The 20,151-nt window shown below is 40.1% G+C and overlaps 1 protein-coding gene across 1 annotated transcript; it reads right to left on the reverse strand.

Annotated features, from left to right (window-relative positions):
* Positions 1–2,266: 2,266 nt before the first annotated feature.
* On the reverse strand, positions 2,267–3,208 carry LOC134099172 (olfactory receptor 52K1-like). Its single transcript, XM_062551963.1, has one exon. The coding sequence runs from the start codon at positions 3,206–3,208 to the stop codon at positions 2,267–2,269; it is 942 nt and encodes a 313-aa protein (XP_062407947.1).
* Positions 3,209–20,151: the final 16,943 nt, after the last annotated feature.

Here is a 20,151-nt window from a genome sequence, read left to right on the forward strand (position 1 = left end):
ACCATAGACAGATCGAAGCAAAGATAACGTTACAGAGAGATCCCGCCCTCCTGCAAACTAGCCTCTACTAGTGCTAGCTGCTGGCTAACTTAACATGCAACACTGTAAACTATTCGGCGCTATCCCGTCAAAAACACTTATCACCAGTGATAATCACTTAATATGGAACAAAATAAACATTGCCTACCACAAGCTGCTACACGTACGCCCACAGGTATAATTCTGATAACAACCTGTCAAATGGGCTAACCTAAACCTAGCGTTAGCTATCTCACCATACTAACTAGCCTACTATGATAAAACGCCCAGCTGCTAAACTTGACAAGATGACAGTCATAGCAGTTGTCAATTTTAACAAAACATCGGAAACCAACTGAGTTTCAGGACACGACAGACTCCCAAAAACGGGCACGTTTAGCACTACAAGCTAGTCACCCTAGAATCTACCGATACATTAGCTACTGTAGCTTTACGTTAATGTGATTATGTCTGTTGGCAGAAAGTTGACGGTGTCATTTAATAGACTATCGATAGCTGCTGTTTTACAGCATTACCAAAAAAAAGACATATGGACAGAGTCAGAGTTTCATGTGGCTGTTTTGTTAAAGTACAGTTACCTTTTTGTCCAGTTCTCTCTCGAGTGGAGTGGGGAAGCAGCCGTTGTAGAGGAAGCGCACTGACTTGTGTGGGGTCGCAGGTGACGTAGGCTACAGTAGATTACCGCAATTCTGAAAAACCTGGTAATTTACCACAATTTTAAAAAACCTGGTGACTTACCACACTTATCAGGCAAAAATTCACATGTTTACAGTAACTTACTGGAATAATAATTTAAAGTATTTTACTGTGAGATATGAAGTAAAGTAGGCTACTGTAGAAATTGCTGATGTCTAACAGTGTAGATACGTAAATGAACATTCAATTCACGGGCAACAGCTCTAGTGGACTCCCATCCTGACCACATCGCTTTAGGCCACCATTTGATGGTACCAAGGGTATCACTTGGTGTTCCCTCATAGGCCACACAATACATTGTTAACTCCAGATAAGAAGGAATAAATACGGTTGAAGTTTATAAAGTTTATTAAATCACAATAAAGAGAGAACAAAAATGTCTGAATGTAATCAGTATCAAATAGACATAACAAGTAAAAAAAAAAAAAAAAATTCTTCCAGACTATAACGAAATAAAATAACAATTTATTTAGCATGCGTTAAATGTGTAGGAGTCTAATCTGAATGCTACTTACCTACACCTTTAACTTAATCCTGACTCACACGTCTCTGTGCAAGTAGCATTTTGAAAAAGGGAGGCGGGACTTCCCCTCTATCATTTCATATGCCAGCCTGTCAGAGTAAACTTGCCCAGTTATTCCTCTAAGGACTTTATTATATCTGAAATGTGAAGCAATGTAGCATCATCCACAGTTAGCTGTGATGAGATACCCAAGATTGTATTTCATTGGTGGGCTAATTATGAGAAATTAAACTTTATTTCAAGCTGCATCGCAAACGCGTTTTCCCGTGGTTGGTTAACATTATAATAGCCTAACATTAACTGCTGTCTAGCAAAGGGAGCTTGTCACTAACTTTCAGTGGTTAACTAGCTGTCTAGCAAAGGAAGGTTGTCACTAACTTTCAGTGGCTTAAATGGCAGAGAATGCATTAAGTAACTAGAAAAGCACTCAGAGAGTGCAGACCTATTCCTAGCCTCCTGGATCCAGATGGTGAGCCGGATCACTCCCAAAATTTGCTTCTTCCTTTGGTCATTTTAGACCTTTCCTGAAAATGTAATCGAAATCCATCGATACCTTTCGAGTTATCTTGCTAAGAGACAAACAAACAGACGGACAGACAGACGAACAAACAAATAAACCTTGATGAAAACATAACCTCTTTCATAGAGGTAATAACAAGTTATCTATCTGACTTTACATCCTGAATTTTACTTATTAAACTTCTGTAGTAGTTTACAGACCTCTGAAATGCCCCTAAAAGCTACTGTACCTATGATACTGTAAGTTGCATTGCAGGTTAGCTCTGGGGTAGCAAAAATCAACGGTGTGTAAATAGCAGTTATGTGCATTTAGCCTCCACTGGTTGTGATGCAGTGCTATACATAATCTATTTCACTTTTAAGAAAATGATCAACAAAATAGCTTGTGGCTATTGCAATGCATATGGCTAGCTCCTACACCTGTTTAACTGCAGTTGACATTGATATCTTGAAAACACTTTTGATGGAATGAATAGGTAGAAATGGCACTTAAATTATCCGGATTACTCTTTTCTGAAGTTTTGACAGGCTGTGTCTTATTTCCTGATTTTTTATGCCATATATGATTGGATGCAACAGTGGAGGGACAAGGAAATAGATACATGCAAAAAAAATATGAACCTCACTGGGCAAATAACGATTGACACGGTTATAGATGACAGAAAACAGTGAGGCCAAGGAAAAATTAACGAAAACAATTATGTGTGGAGAGCAGGTCTCAAATGTTTTCTGTCTAGCTTTTCCTGAAGTTTTCAAAATGAACATTATAATTTTGACATAAGACAACAGAACCAGTAGCAGTGGAAGAATTACTAGAGCAATGATGAGACATAATCCATACAGGTTGGCCACACGACTCTGAATGCTGTCACCACACGACAGGCCAGAGACAGATATGTTATCACAAAGTATCTTATGCAGAGTATGTTTGCACATGGGTATGCGGGAGGTAAGGAATACTTGACCAACTACACAAAGGACTGGCACAAGGTCAGCAGCTAACAGTAACTGCCTTACTTTTTGTGGAGTCATTATGGTGTGATACTGTAAAGGTTGGAATATGGACACAAGTCTGTCATAAGCCATCACTGTTAACAATGTGTTGGTACAAACCCCATACGTTACAGTGAAACAAATTTGAATAAGACACCCAACATATGAGGTTGTATTCACAAATGATAAAAGCATGGCCATCACCTTTGGCCAAACAGCTGTACTTCCAACCAACCCATTTATAATCAAGCTGAAGAGAAATATATACATTGGCTTATGCAAGGATGCGTCCAAGTAAATTAACAACATGAGGGTTACATTGGTAACTATACATGCTGTGTACATTAGGAAAACTACAGTGAAAAACACATTTTTGGTTGAATCCATGTCCTTGTATGCTGTGAAGGTTAAAGTGGCCCTGAAGGAAGACCCATTCATCTCTGCAGCTCAATTGTCTTTCTGTCAACAGAAAGTCAGAACATTTCAGCTGTTGTAGAACACTGGTCAAATGTACCATATTATAGGACATACTCATAACCATAATAGTATGTACAGTGCCTATAGAAAGTCATCATACCCTTTTGAAATAGTTACTTTTTTTGTCTTACAGCCTGAAATCAAAACCCATTTAAAAAAAAATATTTTCCAGTTTTATTAACAAATTTAGCTGTACAACATCAAAATAATGAAAAAAAAGTAAACAGTTCTGAAAATTAATAAAAAATGAAAAACTAGAATAACAGGGTTGGAAAAGTCATCATACCCCTGACTTAATTCTTTGTAAAGCTCCCTTTTGCTTTCATTACAGCCATCAATCTGTTTGGATATGTCTCTATTATAGCTTTGCACACCTAGATAGGGGAATTAGCCCAATTTTCCGTACAGAAATGTTAAAATTTAGTCAAATTCTGTAGGGAATGGCGATGGACTGCTATCTTCAAGTCAATCCACATATTTTCTATAGGATTTAAGTCAGGGCTCTGACTTTGCCACTCAAGGATATTCACCATCCTATCCTTAAGCCACTGCTTTGTTCTTTTGGCAGTATGTTTAGGATTATTGTCGTGTTGGAAGGCGAATGACCTCCCCATCCTCAGCTGTCTAGGAGAGGGACGCAGGTTTTCCTTAAGAATGTGGGTGTACTTGGCAGCATCCATTTTCCCTTCTATCCTGACCAATTGCCCAGTTCCCGCTGAAAAGAAACATCCCCACAACATAATGTTGCCCCCACCATGCTTCACACTAGGTATGGTGTGTTTTGGGTGGTGTACTGTGTTGGTTTTCGCCAAACATTGCGCTTGGAGTTCAGTGCAAAAACACATCTGGAATATTCTGCTACCATGTGGAAAAAGCTTATATGGTCAGATGAGACTAAGATCGAACTTTTTGGAGACTAAGATTGAAGTTTTTGGACTGAGCTCCAGGCGCTAACCAAACACAGTATACACACCCAAACACACCCAAAACACACCATACCTACTTTGAAGCATGGTGGGGGCAACATTATGTTTTGGGGATGTTTCTCTTCAGCGGGGACTGGGCAATTGGTCAGGATAGAAGGGAAAATGGATGCTGCCAAGTACACCAAAATTCTTGAGGAAAACCTGCGTCCCTCTCCTAAACAGCTGAGGATGGGGAGGTCATTCGCCTTCCAACACGACAAAAATCCTAAACATACTGCCAAAAGAACAAAGCAGTGGCTTAAGGATAGGATGGTGAATATCCTTGAGTGGCAAAGTCAGAGCCCTGACTTAAATCCTATAGAAAATATGTGGATTGACTTGAAGAGAGCAGTCCATCGCCATTCCCTACAGAATTTGACTAAATTTTAACAATTCTGCACGGAAAATTGGGCAAATATTCCCCTATCTAGGTATACAAAGCTATAATAGAGACATATCCAAACAGATTGATGGCTGTAATGAAAGCAAAAGGAAGCTTGACAAAGTATTAAGTCAGGGGTATGATGACTTTTCCAACCCTGTTATTCTAGTTTTTAATTTTTTATTAATTTTCAGAACTGTTGACTTTTTTTTCATTATTTTGATGTTGTACAGCTACATTTGTAAATAAAACTGGAAAAGATTTTTTTTAAAATGGGTTTTGATTTCAGGCTGTAAGACAAAAAAAGTAACTATTTCAAAAGGGTATGATAACTTTCTATAGGCACTGTATGCATTATGTAATAATCTACAGTAGCCTATTCTGAATTTTACCTACCTTTCCTCTGTATAATTTGTATACAGTCATAAGATTCTCAAGTAACAGTGCAACAGCACCGTATTTATTGTACATGTCATAAGAAATCAAGTAACAGCACCTCTGTACCTGTAATGCTCATGACAAGACCACCATTTCTTCACACTGAAACTCTCCTGTCTTGTGTGTGTGTGTCCTCCCTCAACTTTTTATATGAATTGCTCCTTACAGTTGAGGTAACGTAGCTAACGCTGTACCAATAGCAACCAACGTAGGTCCCACCGAGCATTCAACTCTGTTATTTTAACTTTATATGACAGATAATGACCCATTTATCTGGCTGTGATTGTCTAAAAAGTAATACCAAAATGCTCAGATCATGAGATTAATTAATTAAAAGAGTATAATATGATTATATATAGTATATATAATAAAATAAGAATGTTGTTCAATTGTGATGTTTTTTGATGTTTCATTTAATTTCATTCATGTCATTTTCTCTTTATTTTTTTTGATCGGACAGCTAAAAGCGACAGGAAGTGAGTGGGAGAGAGATATGGTGGGGTTTAGTGGGATTTGGTGATTTCCATTTGGGATTTTGGTGGGATTTGGGATTTTAACCCCGGCCAAATATGGTAAGGACGCTACAGGCACACCTCACCCCAAACCTGGTAGTTTAATGGTGGACTGTCTACGGAAAGAAAAACGAGACTGGCTCGACCATGGCTTCGGCAGAGATTAATAAGGTAATTTAACATACACTAACATTCTTTTGTTGTTGTTATAACCATCCTGTAAAGACATTTTCATTTTGTCAGCGGGCTTAAACAAACCATGTTTACAGTGACATTAAACCACTAGTAGTCCACGTTTTTCTTCCCGTAGACAGTCCATCATCTCGAGGGGCCTATTCGTGCTTGAGGATGTAGGCCTAGGCACTGATTGGCCAAAAAGGAGTCCTGTATATCTGCGCTCGATTGCTCTTCCTTCATCCTTAAACTACCCCACTGTCACTGTCACTTTTATTGACTACAATTGATTGATACCATTGATAGGCTACATGTTCTAAAAACATATACAGTGAGTGCGTTTACATGGACATTAATATTCCGAATATGGACCTTATTCTGAATATTGACAATATTCAGAATAAGGTGTTTACATGAGTTATTAAAAGAATACTCCGTTCATATTCCCGTTTACATGACACGCAGCATACTCTGATTAAGGAAAGTTCTAACGTGCCTTCCCTGAATGTTTCCATAGTAACTTTATCATTAGCTATGCTGCCACATAGCCTACTGTATGTCGCTACTATGCTGTCTAACGTATTTCTTCCTCGCTTCAAAGTGTAGCCTACCTTCTTCTTCATTCTCGACATCTTTTCTGAGGCCCCGCTTATAAATAACTTTGAAAAGTTTGCCGCCAGAAGTTCTTTTTCGTTTCTTTTACTGTCGCGACAGAAAAATACCATGGGCTGTCAAACAGTTTGTTGTTATTTGCCATAATGCTGTGTTTAATTGTCGCGAAATACCGTGAATATTCCAATAGAACGTCATTATTCCGAATAAGGTGTTTACATGTCTAGAATGCACCTAAATAACCAGAATATGATCGGAATACTCCACCTATTTCATTCCGGTTATGCTTATTCCGAAAATGACCTTATTCTGGTTAAGGCAATCGGAAAATTATGTTTACATGGGAGTATCTTATTCTGAATATGGTCTTAACCAGGTTAATATCGGAATATTAATGTCCATGTAAACGCACTCAGTGCCCTCCAAAAGTATTAGAACGCATGCTTAAAGTTAAATATAAAATCATCTTTTGGAAATGTATCTTAATGCCTTAAATGAAACAATGAGTAACTATTCAACCTTTAAGGACATTCATTTTCTTTGTGAATGAATAATGTATTGTAAATAAATAAATGTTTTCCTTAAAATACAGGGGGTCATAAGTATTGGAACGCCCATGTTAAATTCCCATAGGGGATTTTTATTTTTATTTTTATTTTTAAAGGCCAGTTATTTCATGGATCCAGGACACTATGCACCCTGATAAAGTCCCCATGGCCTTTGGAATTCAAATAACCCATGTCAACATTATACCCTTAACATACTAAGAGTAAAGCATGCTTTAATGTCAGTGTATTTGAAAACTAGAAGATTCAAGGTTTCTAATGGTGTCACTTGTATGTTTCTAGGACAAAAACTCGCAGAGGTTCAGATGTGTGTTTGCAACAGTCCTCAGTCTCCCCAGAAGGAACAATAGACTAGCCTAGAAATCTAGACGCACCCTGGCGGGCAAAAATATTTTTGCCTAGCGGGATGGTCTAGGGTCGCACCGTTGAGGCCAAGCCTGCGCTAGGCTCCAGGCCAGCCTAGCCAATCAGAACGCTCTATCTGTGTGCGGAGTCCTTGAGCCCGCCTTGAGCCCGCTCACATTGGGCTTCTGCATGCGTCCTCGTTCGACGAGTTGGGTGTGAGACCATGTTGCACAACCATAGAGAAAAACGAAAGATGGATGAGGCTAACGAAGCGCGCTCGTTTTAATCGGATTTGGAAGAGTTAGACTTGGGCTTTTCTTTGAAAGTTGAGCAGAAAGAAGCACTCAAGTCATTCGTTTTAAAGAAGGATGTATTTGACGTTTCGCCGACCGGCTACGATTGGTCACAAATGCTGGACTATTACGTGCAGAGGCAGTTTGAAAGACAACTGTTCATCCCACCCACAGGCTTCAGTTCTGTGAATGGTCTGACCCCAGACTATACATTTCTGTATATTTTGGCTTGCCAGGCTAACAATAGACTCCAAATGGTTAGAACTCGTTTGTGCCACTCAGAATTACGGGGCTTTTCAGACACTTTGAGGCAATCTTCTACACCTTTTTAAGTTCTTCATCGAACTAAAAACATCTACACAAAAGTGACATATATTATAGTTATATAGTGACATATATTATAGTATATATAGTTATATATTATATAGTGAAGACCTCAACAATAATAATATGAGAGTACAGTGAATGTAATAAAATGATTTTTTATTAAGATTTAGTAGAAACAAAACTAGACAAAAACCTATTTTCAAAGGTCTTCAAACCTGGTAAAAAAACACACACTTTTAAAATATCTGCCCAAGACTGTTGACATTTGAACATTGTAAACATAAGTGTTGACTACAAAAAAGTAAAAAGAACATTCAGAAATTGTGTGTAGTTTTACTACTAATTGGAAAAACAGACAGACTAACTGAAGCCAGTGGCTCTTTCAAATGAATATTGATTAGTTGGGTGTATCACACCTGTAACTGCTCCCTCCCCACTGTCACTGTCCATGTGTCGATGGCTGCCCATCTGTCATTGGCTGTCATTGTCCAGATACTCAGGAAAGTGTAAAGTCACATGAAACTAAAGAGCTTAGATTGAGTTGAAAAAAAAGAGCTTGGATAGGAAAGGGCTGCAAAAATTCAAACATGTCGCCTTACAAATCTTCACCTGAAATGATCAGTTCCTATCTTGATGCCAAGCAACATAACGGTAGGTAGACGTTGTATGTACTGCACTTCCTCTGAGTTTGTGTTGGTTTTCTTTGCAGTCTGCAGTACACAAAGCCTCTGCAACCTTCACTGGCCCTATTCCCATGAATGCTGAGCTCAATCCCACAAACTGGCATACAAGTCTCTCCAGCCGAATGCACAGGAGCCTTTTGGAGCTGAAAACTCAGTGGCACGCCACACAACTCTGCAGTGAGCTCCTCCATAACCTGCTGCCCAATAGCATTTTGGACCAAAATGCCATGGCATGTTTCAACCTGTAGAGGGCGCGAAGAGCTATATCTCCAATACAAACTCATACGAAATGTTACTTTTCTCAGGAAACACGATTTTCGTCAATATTAACCCTGGTAATAGTGTAGTTCACCACTTATGAGTAATTTTAATCAATCAACAGCTCAAAAAACATATTTTAGGGTGCAGTTACACTTTAAGAAAGACCTTACCACTTCACAGCAAACTGTTTCTGTTTTTCCAAATGATTTCAGAGAGTGCAACACTATAGCATGCAGACCTGGTATGGTAATCTATCAGTTCAGTTTAAATCCAAGTTGGGGCGGCTGATCAATACAGCTTTTAAAACTGTAGGCTGCCAAGAACAGTGCTACTTACAGTCACTGATTGAAAAATCTGTGCTCAGGGAGGCACATACGATTCTGGACGACCCAACCCACTTTCTCAGTCAGGCTTAGATTAAGTTTCTCTCCTATCATAGACTAATATATCTCCCAAACCAAATCATACTCAGTGCCTGCTTATTAGGCAACAATTGTTCTCTGCTCAAAATGTAAACATGGTTGAAAGAATGTTCCGCACACATTCCCGGATTTAACCATGAAGGAATATTCCAGCACTATTTATCAAGAAAACTTTCAGTGAAGATCTGCAGAATGTTTCCTGAACTGAAAATTGTTTGCTGGGCTGATTCCAAACGACTTGGTGATGACTGTATCTGGTCATCCTCATGTTCTTCATCAAAATAATCATGTCAACCTGAACCGTGTCAACCGTGTGGCGTCATCAAACCAAAGAGTGTGCTCGATGTCATCAAAAACTAGGCTGGCATCCAGGCTACTGGACTGCAGCCAAGAACACAATGATAGACATACTGTATCCATCTGAGTAAACACCAATCTGTTTATCCAGACAGTGATGCCTATGGGGTAGGTCATTAGTCCACTGCATGTGGCGTAATTCCTTGATGGGCAATTTGGAGGCATTCACTAGAGAGCACCTAAGTCTCCTACAATAACAAACATTAATGCCAGGAGCTAACCCTTGAGGGACAACGCAGGTACTGTGCTTAGAAACAACTAGCCTTCTTCTTGTATTACTATTAAGGACATAAAAAAAGGAGTATCAAAGCGTCACTGAAGTTTATTGTGTTTCTGTTTCAGGTCATTAAATTAACACACAACACAGGGTTCAGCATTAACTTTTTTAACCCTCATGTTGTCCTAAAATCTTACGACGTTCGTTGTCCTTGGGGTCAATCTGACCCCAGCTACAAAAAACTCTCAAAAATGATTAAAATTATTATTTTGTGGTAGGTACTTAACAAGAGTGTAATAACCACTATCAAAAGCCCTACAAAACAATCCCACCCCCCCACACCCCTTTATGAACCCTGGAACCCTGACTGGCAATATGGCCAATCCAGTGTCAACAGCCCAAAGGCTGACTTTTTGGACTTTTTCAGACCTGCCAAAATAACTTATATGTAATATGTACTTGTATATGAAATAATGATAATAGCTACATGTTCTCATACTATTACAATAATAATATCCATAATTTGTCAAATATTCATTTTCATCATGTTTCATAAAAATGGGGTCAAATTGACCCCAATACCACCAACGTAACTATTTTTTTTTACAGGACATTGGAAACATATTTTTGTGCAAATTTCATGTTTACTCTGTTGTACCCTTCAAATAAGGAAAAGTCATGAAACTTGAAGCAAAACAAAAAAAGTGAACCATATATTTTATGATGTTAAACACTGCTTGGGGTCAAATTGACCCCAAGGACAACATAAGGGTTAAGTATTTGCCAGCTTGGCAACCAGGCATGAGTTTTGGTTGCCACATGTAACAATTTGGTAGCAACTGAGGCAACTGGAAAACCATTAATGTCGAGCCCCGACTCAATGGACATTACACTAACAGCTTGTATGACAACACATTGTCTCAACAGTGCCTCACAGGCCCTTTTTTTGTGCTTTTACTTACCTCCTCCATGACGCAAGAAGTCACGTGACGACTTAAGCTCCATTGCTGTGTCATATGCACCTGTGGTTTAACCTGCTGCTGTGTTTTACCTTGACTTCAATTGCTGTGTCTTCAAGGAAATTCAAATCACCCACTAGAGGGCGCATTTAGTGTGTGTTAGTCTAATCTCGAAACGGACATGGTTTTATGAGAGACTAAACCATATTTTGCAGGATAGGTAGACAGCCTACGCTCCATAAGCCGACACACTCACTCTCACACACACACACACACACACACACACACACACACACACACACACACACACATACACTAACACACACACACAAACACACACTGTTGGCTAGTTTGGACTTATTTCAACATACACAGTAGGTTACATTAAAGGCTACACAATAGGAGTTGCTTAAATAAACAAATGCTTCACTAAAAATGATTAAGAACAGATTATCTGTAAAATAAATAACGCACGGTAGATCATACCGTCAATCCTCAATTATGGTCTTTAATTAGGTTACTTAGACTGCGCAAAGCACAGGCCTTTATGTGAGGCAGACTTCCAGGCAGGCCCTATTTCTTATGTTTTACTGTGAGACCAGAGAGACATGCGTTTAGTTTCTAGCGGCACCGGTAGTCTATCAAAAGCAGAAGGTTTTCAGTTTAGTTTGGGATTTCATGTACTTTTGGACTGTTTGGTGATGTTGCTAAATGTTGAGACTGATGGGCACTGAAATATGGGGGGTATTTGAAAGTTCACTTTTAAATTTCATGTTGTTGAAAGAGTGTCGGGATTTCCACTCGCTGTTTGCGGGAGGCGCTTTCATTCATTCATTCATTCATTCAATGTGCGCTATGAAACCTTACTAGCCTATACTGAGTTTTTTTTTTTTAATTATCGAAACATAAAAGGTAAATTGTCATTTGGCCATGCTATACAGTTAACTGAAATGGTTAGACTCCATGGTAAGCCCCTTCTTCAAATAGAGCCTTTATAGTGTGAGAGCCTATGTATTTCTGTGGGATTTCAATGTTAATTTTTGGAGACTGTTTGAAATGTGTTCTAGGGTCATTGAACTTCGAGAAAAAATATGTCTCCATTTTTTTCCCCAGTTTCTTACCATTTCCCCCCCGATTTAGATATTTTACTGCAATTGACGCCTGAAATATGGCTTGTATTACTATTTTAATTAAAAGAGTTAGTATATTATGTTTTTCTTCATGCATAATTGTTTTATAATTATTTTATATGTTTTTAGGATTTAAAAAATATATATTTTTTATTTTTTAGTATTTTTATTATATTTTTTGCATTATTTTTGGTATTTTTTTGTATCTTTTTTTCTATTTTTTTTCTAACATACAAGCTAAATAAATGCTTAACACAGGGCACTTAACATCCAAACTTTCTGTTTAATACTTGTTTTAACCAGTTTCAACAATATGAAAACAAAATATAGAAAACATTTTCTGGAATGGTTCATGGTTCATGTGCTGCTGTTTACAATGACACTTCAGATTTGCAATCATATTAAACAGAAGTATCTCCATCCTCCTCCTCATCATCCATTCCTACCATATCTCCCTGGCTCATATTTCCACAAACCTCTTCGTCTGCTCCGCACAAGCACATCTCTGAACAGTTGATACCCTGAGACCTACAAGAACAGTGTGACATACATTTGCTCTTCTTGCAGCCACATTTAATTAACTGTGTAATGGTGGCTGGGGCATGGGGAACACGAGTTGTTATTGGTACCAGTTGGCCTCCCTCTTCTTCCCATCCATTATCCGTTGGTGATGGTAACTTCGGATGAGCTACATGGTCTTGATCCCAGATTATTGCCTGGAAATGTGCACGGGCAATGGCTTCATGCAATGCCCCTCGTGTCGGGGGCAGCTTTTGAGCTTCCAGCTGTCGTTTGGTGAATAGCCTCCACCTGAGTTCACTGACATCTGTCAGGGTAGTGCCAGGCTCATACAGCTGGCAAACAAATTCTTCGATGCTCTTTTCCATATCAGGAGTTATTCTTTCTGTATCTCCGAGACCAGCAAATGCAGACCACACATCTGGGGAACTCCTGTTAAATGCTTGCCAACATGTCAGCTTTCCCTTACCAGCAAATCGACCTGTTTGGTCAGCTCCAGAAAAAGCATGGAAGCCTGGCAAGGCTGCGGTCCTTTCTTCACCAAGTGCATTAACCACTGGTTCCAGAGAGATGATCCGTTTTTTATTACCCACACCAGTGATAAAGTAGGTGTCTTTACATAGCTGATGGTACCGTCGAATTGCAAGAACAAACACATCGGTGTCAGGGGACTCTATATAGAGTTTTGTTGCACCCCTTTTAACAGCATCCAGACCATGAAGAATTATTCTTGTGTCAGCCTCTTCTTGGGAGCTGTGAAGATGTTGCACATTCATACAATTTGAGAGAACATCTTGCCTTGATGTGACAATGAAAACCTGTGGTTTTCCCGTAAAGTGTTGAAGAGCTTTCCTGGCAAGGTAGACCGTCAGCTCATCTTTGGTCCTGATGCTTGATAGGAACTGTTTGGCAGACAATTTCCCCATTGGGGTGCTGTCCTGCACATGGTAAGCAGTTGGCTGCTTTCCACCTTGGCGTCTCTCTCGTGTGGCCTCCTTTAGTGAAGAAGGAAGGTCATAGCGATCAAACACTACATGGATCTCATCATAATCTTTGGTCTTTACAGCCAGGGTGGCTATGAAGTGGCTGGCCCATTGGGCACATGTGGTGATAAATGGTGGCTTTCCCATTCCTTGTACTACAGCCATTCCATCAATTACAATGACCTTCTTGGTTGGCAATGGACAACTATGAGTTACAACATCCTGATCATTTTGGTCACTGTCATCACAAATGGTCTGACTGGGCAGCTCCTCAAGTATGGTCATGAGCTTGCTCTTGTCCGTACATGGCAGAAGGTCTCCAGTCACTGAGAACAGGGCACGTGGTTGGGGTGTAAACTCATGCTGCCCAATGGCTTCCTTCAGGTCAATCTCTGGTCGTGATCGAGCAACTATCAGCATACGAGCAAAGAGTGACCTCTCATCCTTTAATTCTACAACCTGGTCAGCTAGTTTTTGTTTTACTACTTTTCTCGCACACTTCCACATCTTCAGTTGAGCCTTCTTCATTCTGGCCCAGACACTAATTTCACTTTTGTTGATCCGCTCGTCCACAAAAGTAGCATACATCTGCTGCCCAATCTCATCTTGGTTGCATACATCTTTCTGAATATGAGGTGGCATCACAGCCTTTGTTATAACATTTGGCAGATCTTCACCATCATACGTCATGGGATTCAAGGATGATCTGATCACATCTTTGAGTCGTACAACATTCTTTTCCTGCCTTGTCCAGACAGTCATGGACAGCTCGTGGTGCTGATTCCGTTTAGTCGTGGGTGTGCCAGTAATTTGATGTGCTTGTTCAGCAAGCCTGCTCAACTCAGGGGCAGTGAGAAAGAATCTCTCCCTTGCACTAGCATTTTGAGTGATCCCCACAAGTCCTCCTGTGACCTTCAGAATGCGATTAACATGTTCAAGTGCATGATCCACCCCAATGGCACAGAATGGGATTTCATTTTTATTGACAGAAAAATTCCCTTCCATAAATTCTTGGTATATGTCAGGATCAGTGGTCTGCAATGCCTTCATTTCTGCCAGGTAGAGTGGAACGAGCCTGGCATATTTGAGCTTGTCCTGAGCAAAAAAGTATTTGCACAGCTCATCAAGTGAGGACAGATGAAGCTCCCAAAGGCCATCACGCGTAGCACGGATGAATGTATATATCAGTAAGATCATGTGCATGTAGCGCCGAACAAACTTGAAAAGTGGATGACTGGATTCTTTCTTCTTGTCAAACTGTGCCATAGCCTCAAGTACTTTGTTCAACACTAATGTAGCCAGCATGGTCTGCTGCCCCTCCAGCACTTTTGCATGAATCTGTCCAACACAGCTTCCGTCAGCTAGCTTTGCTGATTCTGCACATACACTCTTCAGTGTTGAATATTCCTGAAAGAATTCCTCCAGATAGAGGTCAAACAGGGCTTGGACTGTAGTCATGTGTGCTTCTAGAGCCCTCTTCATATGCTTTGCTTCTAGGATCTGCCTTGTTGTAGCAGGACCATAGATGTCTGCTTCAATCCAGGCTTCATCCAGCCCACTATCTTCAATGATGTTGCCAGCAGCCCTCAGTGCTGCCATCACAGTGTGCATTTCACCCAGCCTCAGCACCCACTTTCCCTTGCAGTCATCTCTGGTCATTTCAAGTTGCTTTGCACGTTCATAGAGTGCCATATCCAGAGTTATTACAGTCTTTCGGCCAGGACCCATGACTGTGCAATTTATCTGTTGTGTCTGCTTCAAAACTGTGATCAGTGTTTGCCATTCGTGTGCTGGTGCAGCTATCAAAGGCATAACATTGACTTCTCATGAGTGAGTTGTATGCTGACCAGGTAGGGATATTGTGATGCTTAATGTCATGATCAGATGGTGGCTGTGGAGCTGTTGCCTCTGTATCAGAAGCAGGTTCTAAAACAGGAATTTGTTCATTTTCAGCCAACTGTGGAGTTGTGACCACTGAACCTTCTGCAGGATCTGGCTCAAGTCCCCCAGATGGTAGTATGTGGTCTGCTCTAAATTCCTGTTCATCTTTTGCCTCATCTGTTCGCATCATGGAACGTGAAAGAAGCCAGACCATGTCCTGTGCAAAGTAGGGTTTGATTATATCCAAGCTTGTACCAGGCTTAAAGTCAGGAAATGAGCTACTTTTGACTGTCTGTGTCTTGGGTGCACAACACTGGACAAAGTCTGGCATTGTCAGTGTCTTCAAGGAGCGATTTCTTGCTTTCTGGTTAAGCAGCCTTGTTCTGGTCCTGCTGGCTAGGTCTGTGGACACTGTTTGCCGTTGGTAAAGAGCAGTAGCAGTAGCATGTAGAGTCCTTTTACCATCAGATGTGTCTTCATTGAAATCACTGTTGTCCACAGCAAAAAATATGAATGTTCCCACTCTCATGTTTGCAGGCAAGTAGGCACCCTGCTCCCTGGTCAGCTCCATGACTGAGTTAGCCAGCTGTGTCTCAAGTCTGAGGATCCGATCATAATCAACAGACAAACCAGAACCATGGAGGAAGTCAAGAAGCTTCTTACTTCTTGTTGATTGATGAACTGCTATGCCTACAGCTAGCTGCTGTGGCCATTCTAGGTGATGGCGGAATGGTGCGTTGGGATGTTTTTCTGTGTACATTACTTGACGCTTTGTCTTGAAAGAGTACATGAGATTCTGACTCAAAGCAAGGACATCTCTGTGAGCAGAGGCTGTGCGCATAGTCTCTTGTCTAATGCTTGAAGTTGGTCCTTCAAGTACCCAGCGGAGAAATGTGTACAACTCTTTGGGGACGCTGTTTTCAGCATCAACGGTGCTAAGCTCTCCTTCAAATTTCCAAGGTTGTTTGATATGAGCAGCAATGGCATCTCGCAGAATAGATGCGCTCTCAAACAACTTGTGTATGTCATCATGAGTTGTTTTAGTTGTCACTTCTTCCACCGCTGCATCACACACTTTAGACAAACATACAAGATCAGAAGCATTGCGAGCCTTTGTCTTAATGAACTGGACATTCTGAATGTGAGAGATAAGTTTCTGTTTAATGTTCTTTGTAGTTGTCTGTACATTATGTACACCATTTGTTTCAAGAATGGTGGAATAGGCTGACTTGAGGTCAGTCATATTGATGACCTCTCCAGCCTGCAAGCCACATCGAACTAAGCCAATAAACTCAATATCTGATGCTACCACCCCAACATTATGTTCCACCTTTTCAAACTCCTTACTTTCATCACATGTCCTTTTATTTCGTTGAACATTCTGCACCCAGCATTTTAGGTGATACTTGACATCAATTGCGCGTGCATCATCTGCAGTGATGGCAGCACTTAGCTGTACTTTCCACTGTTGGTTGTTGCTCTTTTGCACAGCTTCTTTCAGTTGTTTGCCTGCATTAAAAGAGGACACCTCATGAAGACTATCTTTGGTCTGCTTCTGACAAAAAAAACACATTTCCTTAATGGCTGCAGCTGCTGCTGAGCGAGTGTATAAAGTCTCGCCGGATGAGCATGATGGCGTTGCAGCTGTTTCTGCTGGACCTGTCGATGGCCTACCACGCCGTGTCTGGAGATTCTCTAGCTTACCCTCCTCACATGCTCTTTGGTAGCGAATCTTAGCACGCTGCAGATGCTGACTGTTACAGGTTGATTTGTAACAGTTCCTGTGCCATACAGCACTATTCTGCTGCAGATCACTTGCACTGTATGGTTGTAGCTGTTTACTTATCTGTGGGTAATCGGCATCTCCATATTTTCCTCTCTCATGGACAAAAGACAGACATTTTGAATATGTTTCCAGTGAGGGCTGATGTACCAGTTCAGACATGTCTGCTTTCTGACACTGGATACATAGCTGAAAGTCGACTTCTGATCTTGCTTCAGAGAATATCTTGCTTGCCATCTCGAAACATGCAATGCATCAAACTGAAGTCACTAATCCTTTATATATCAAATACTGTACCTCGAAACAGGCACTGAACTGACTGAGTTGTAAGACAGCTACAGAAAAATATACTAATGGAATGAATCCAAGCAAGTTAAATGCTTAACATGAAAACGTAACATGAAAAAGGATAATCAGTCAATTCTCTTTTTTTTTTGAACCACGTGTAACCATCAACAGCAAAAAAACCCCGTCATGTCGGTCAATTATGACTGGAACACTGGTAATAGTAGACTAAACATGAAACATGAATATCTATAATGTCGGATAAAAAGATATTTTATTGCAGTCAGGCAGTGTTGGCAAAAAAATCAGTCACTATTTGCTCGCTGAAAAGTCGCTAAAAGTCGCTAGATGACATCATGACGTTACGCATAGTCACGTACAGCACGAATATGCCCACATGTCTACGTTCATAATACAAACAGGCAGCGCTAGTTATTTTTAGGAGATCAGAGCTAATCTGCAGCCCTGCTTAACCGTGGGAAACGCTTCTGACGGTGGCACAGAGTTATAATTACTGGTATGTTGAAAAACAATGATTCTGTCACTGAAAAGGCATATTTTTAAAAGTCGTCAGATTAACCAAAAAGACGCTTAAGTCGCTAGATGAAGTTTTAAAGTGGCTTGTTTTCCATTAGCATACCTATAAGTCTCCCAAAGTGTCCAGCTGGAGACTCCAAATGGTACTTTGCAAAAACGCCTAGGCATGCCCACATATAAAATGGTGTAGAGAGCACAAATTTTGAGATATTGTAATGAAACTTGAAATTAAAGTTCTTAGGACTTGTTGCCTTTGTTTAATTATGTCTAAAACCTTTTTCCTCACAGTAAAAGGTCTGTTTAATAGATATACATTTTATTTTTTTTAGGCGAGGGACAAAAATGATAAAAAATTACAATAATTCTTAATCTACAGGTTTCACCAGAACAATTTACAGTGAATCTGACTATATATGAAGGAAATAGAGAATGTCTGCTTTACAAAAGTGGTCTTATTTTGTCAATAGCACAAAGGGCTGGGGTGCAGTTACAATTTCAATTTGGATTGCTTTTCAGGCGTTTTTTCAGGCACATCATCAGGAATGTTAAGGGGTTTAAGGCACTAAAAGTCAAAAGAAAAAATGGAGACATGTTTTTTTTCATTCCTTAGACCCTATAGAATGAAGATATGAATGTCTCCAAAAATTAACATCCAAATCCCACAGGCCCCCAAATCGGATACATAGGCTCTCACACTATTAGGTGGCTGCTGTTGAAAATGCATTATGCAGACTCCAGATTTCCACAAATTAGCCTAGACTAGGCTATTATATTTCAACATTATTTTCATTTTATTAAAATTTAGGCTGCTTCACATGTCCTACGTTTTTTTGGCAATTATAGCATATTTAGCCACAACAGTCATAAACGTTTCCCCCCAAGATCCTGAAATGCATTATGACTGTTGAGTTAAAGGAATAGTTCGGAATTTTGGACATAGGACCTCATTTCCAACTTAGTCGGGGTGATATAGGTCGGTGGAGACCATTTTCAGTGAATTTCTGCCCTTCCTTAAATTGCAGCGTTCATCTGGTGCCGAGATAACACAAGTCAACGGTAACATCCACTGAAAACAGTCTTAATCCACTCCACAGAACACCCGAAACAAATAAATTATAACGTCAGACTATTGATGCACATGTCTGTGTTGATGGAACAATGTTAGAAATAAAATAATAATAATAATAATAATAATAATAAAATAAAACTAACTATACATCACATTGCAATAGCCTATACTTTGTTCCCTGTATAGCCTATGTAGCGGATTGATATTAAGAAACTAGTCCCTCAAAATTTAATAAATCATTGAGTTGCAAGGTTAGTTTTATCTCTAAAATTATTCTATCAACACGGACATGTACATCGATAGTCTGACATTTTAATTTACTTGTCTCGGGTGTGCTGTGGAGTGAGTAAGACTGTTTTGGATGTTACCGTTGAAATGCGTTAGCTCAGAACCAGCTTACAGTAGCAAAGGGGAACGCTGCAACTTAAAGTGTAAGTTTGGCGGAAATTGAAAATAAAGCTATTTTCTGAATGAAAATACATCAACTAAGCCGTGGAGGAAGTAATTTTCGCTCATCACGCAGTACAGAGCTAGCACGGGCAGGACCGACAGCCCAAAATCGCAAACAGTGGGTGTGGATGGGGATTGGAGCCACACGCTTTCAAAATCGCATTTTTAAACCACTAACAGTGCTCAAAACAGCGCCAAACCTCATCAGTAGCTTGCTCTAGGTGTCTACACATAAAACGAAGCACCAATCAGTCTGTAAACTTTGGAATAGTCAGTATACACGTAGAATCAATTCGAGACCGCAACACCCCATCTGAAGCACAGACATGTCTCGCGAGATCTCACACGAGAGGTCGTGGACTTTCCTTCGTGAGGAGCTGGAAGGGGTTATATTCATAACAGTCTTCTTTTATAAACGTCGGGTTCATGAGCCAAGTTGTTGGTGCTTCGTTTTATGTGTAGACACCTAGAGCAAGCTTCTGACGAGGTTTGGCGCTGTTTTGAGCAATGTTAGTGGTTTAAAAATGCGATTTTGACTACCTGTAGGAATAGGTCCCGTGCTTCCGTGTGAGATCTCACGAGACATTTCTGTGCTTCAGATGGAATTGCGGTCTCGAATTGATTCTACGTGTATACTGACTATTCCAAAGTTTACAGACTGTTTGGTGCTTCGTTTTATGTGTAGACACCTAGAGCAAGCTACTGATGAGGTTTGGCGCTGTTTTGAGCAATGTTAGTGGTTTAAAAATGCGAT

Source organism: Sardina pilchardus, chromosome 13 (genome assembly GCF_963854185.1).
Source record: "Sardina pilchardus chromosome 13, fSarPil1.1, whole genome shotgun sequence".
Classification (NCBI taxonomy): domain Eukaryota; kingdom Metazoa; phylum Chordata; class Actinopteri; order Clupeiformes; family Clupeidae; genus Sardina; species Sardina pilchardus.

Bases quoted from the DNA above. Each gene is read 5' to 3' on its own strand.
- LOC134099172 (XM_062551963.1), bottom strand. From the start codon at position 3,208: ATGAATGGGTCTTCCTTCAGGGCCACTTTAACCTTCACAGCATACAAG.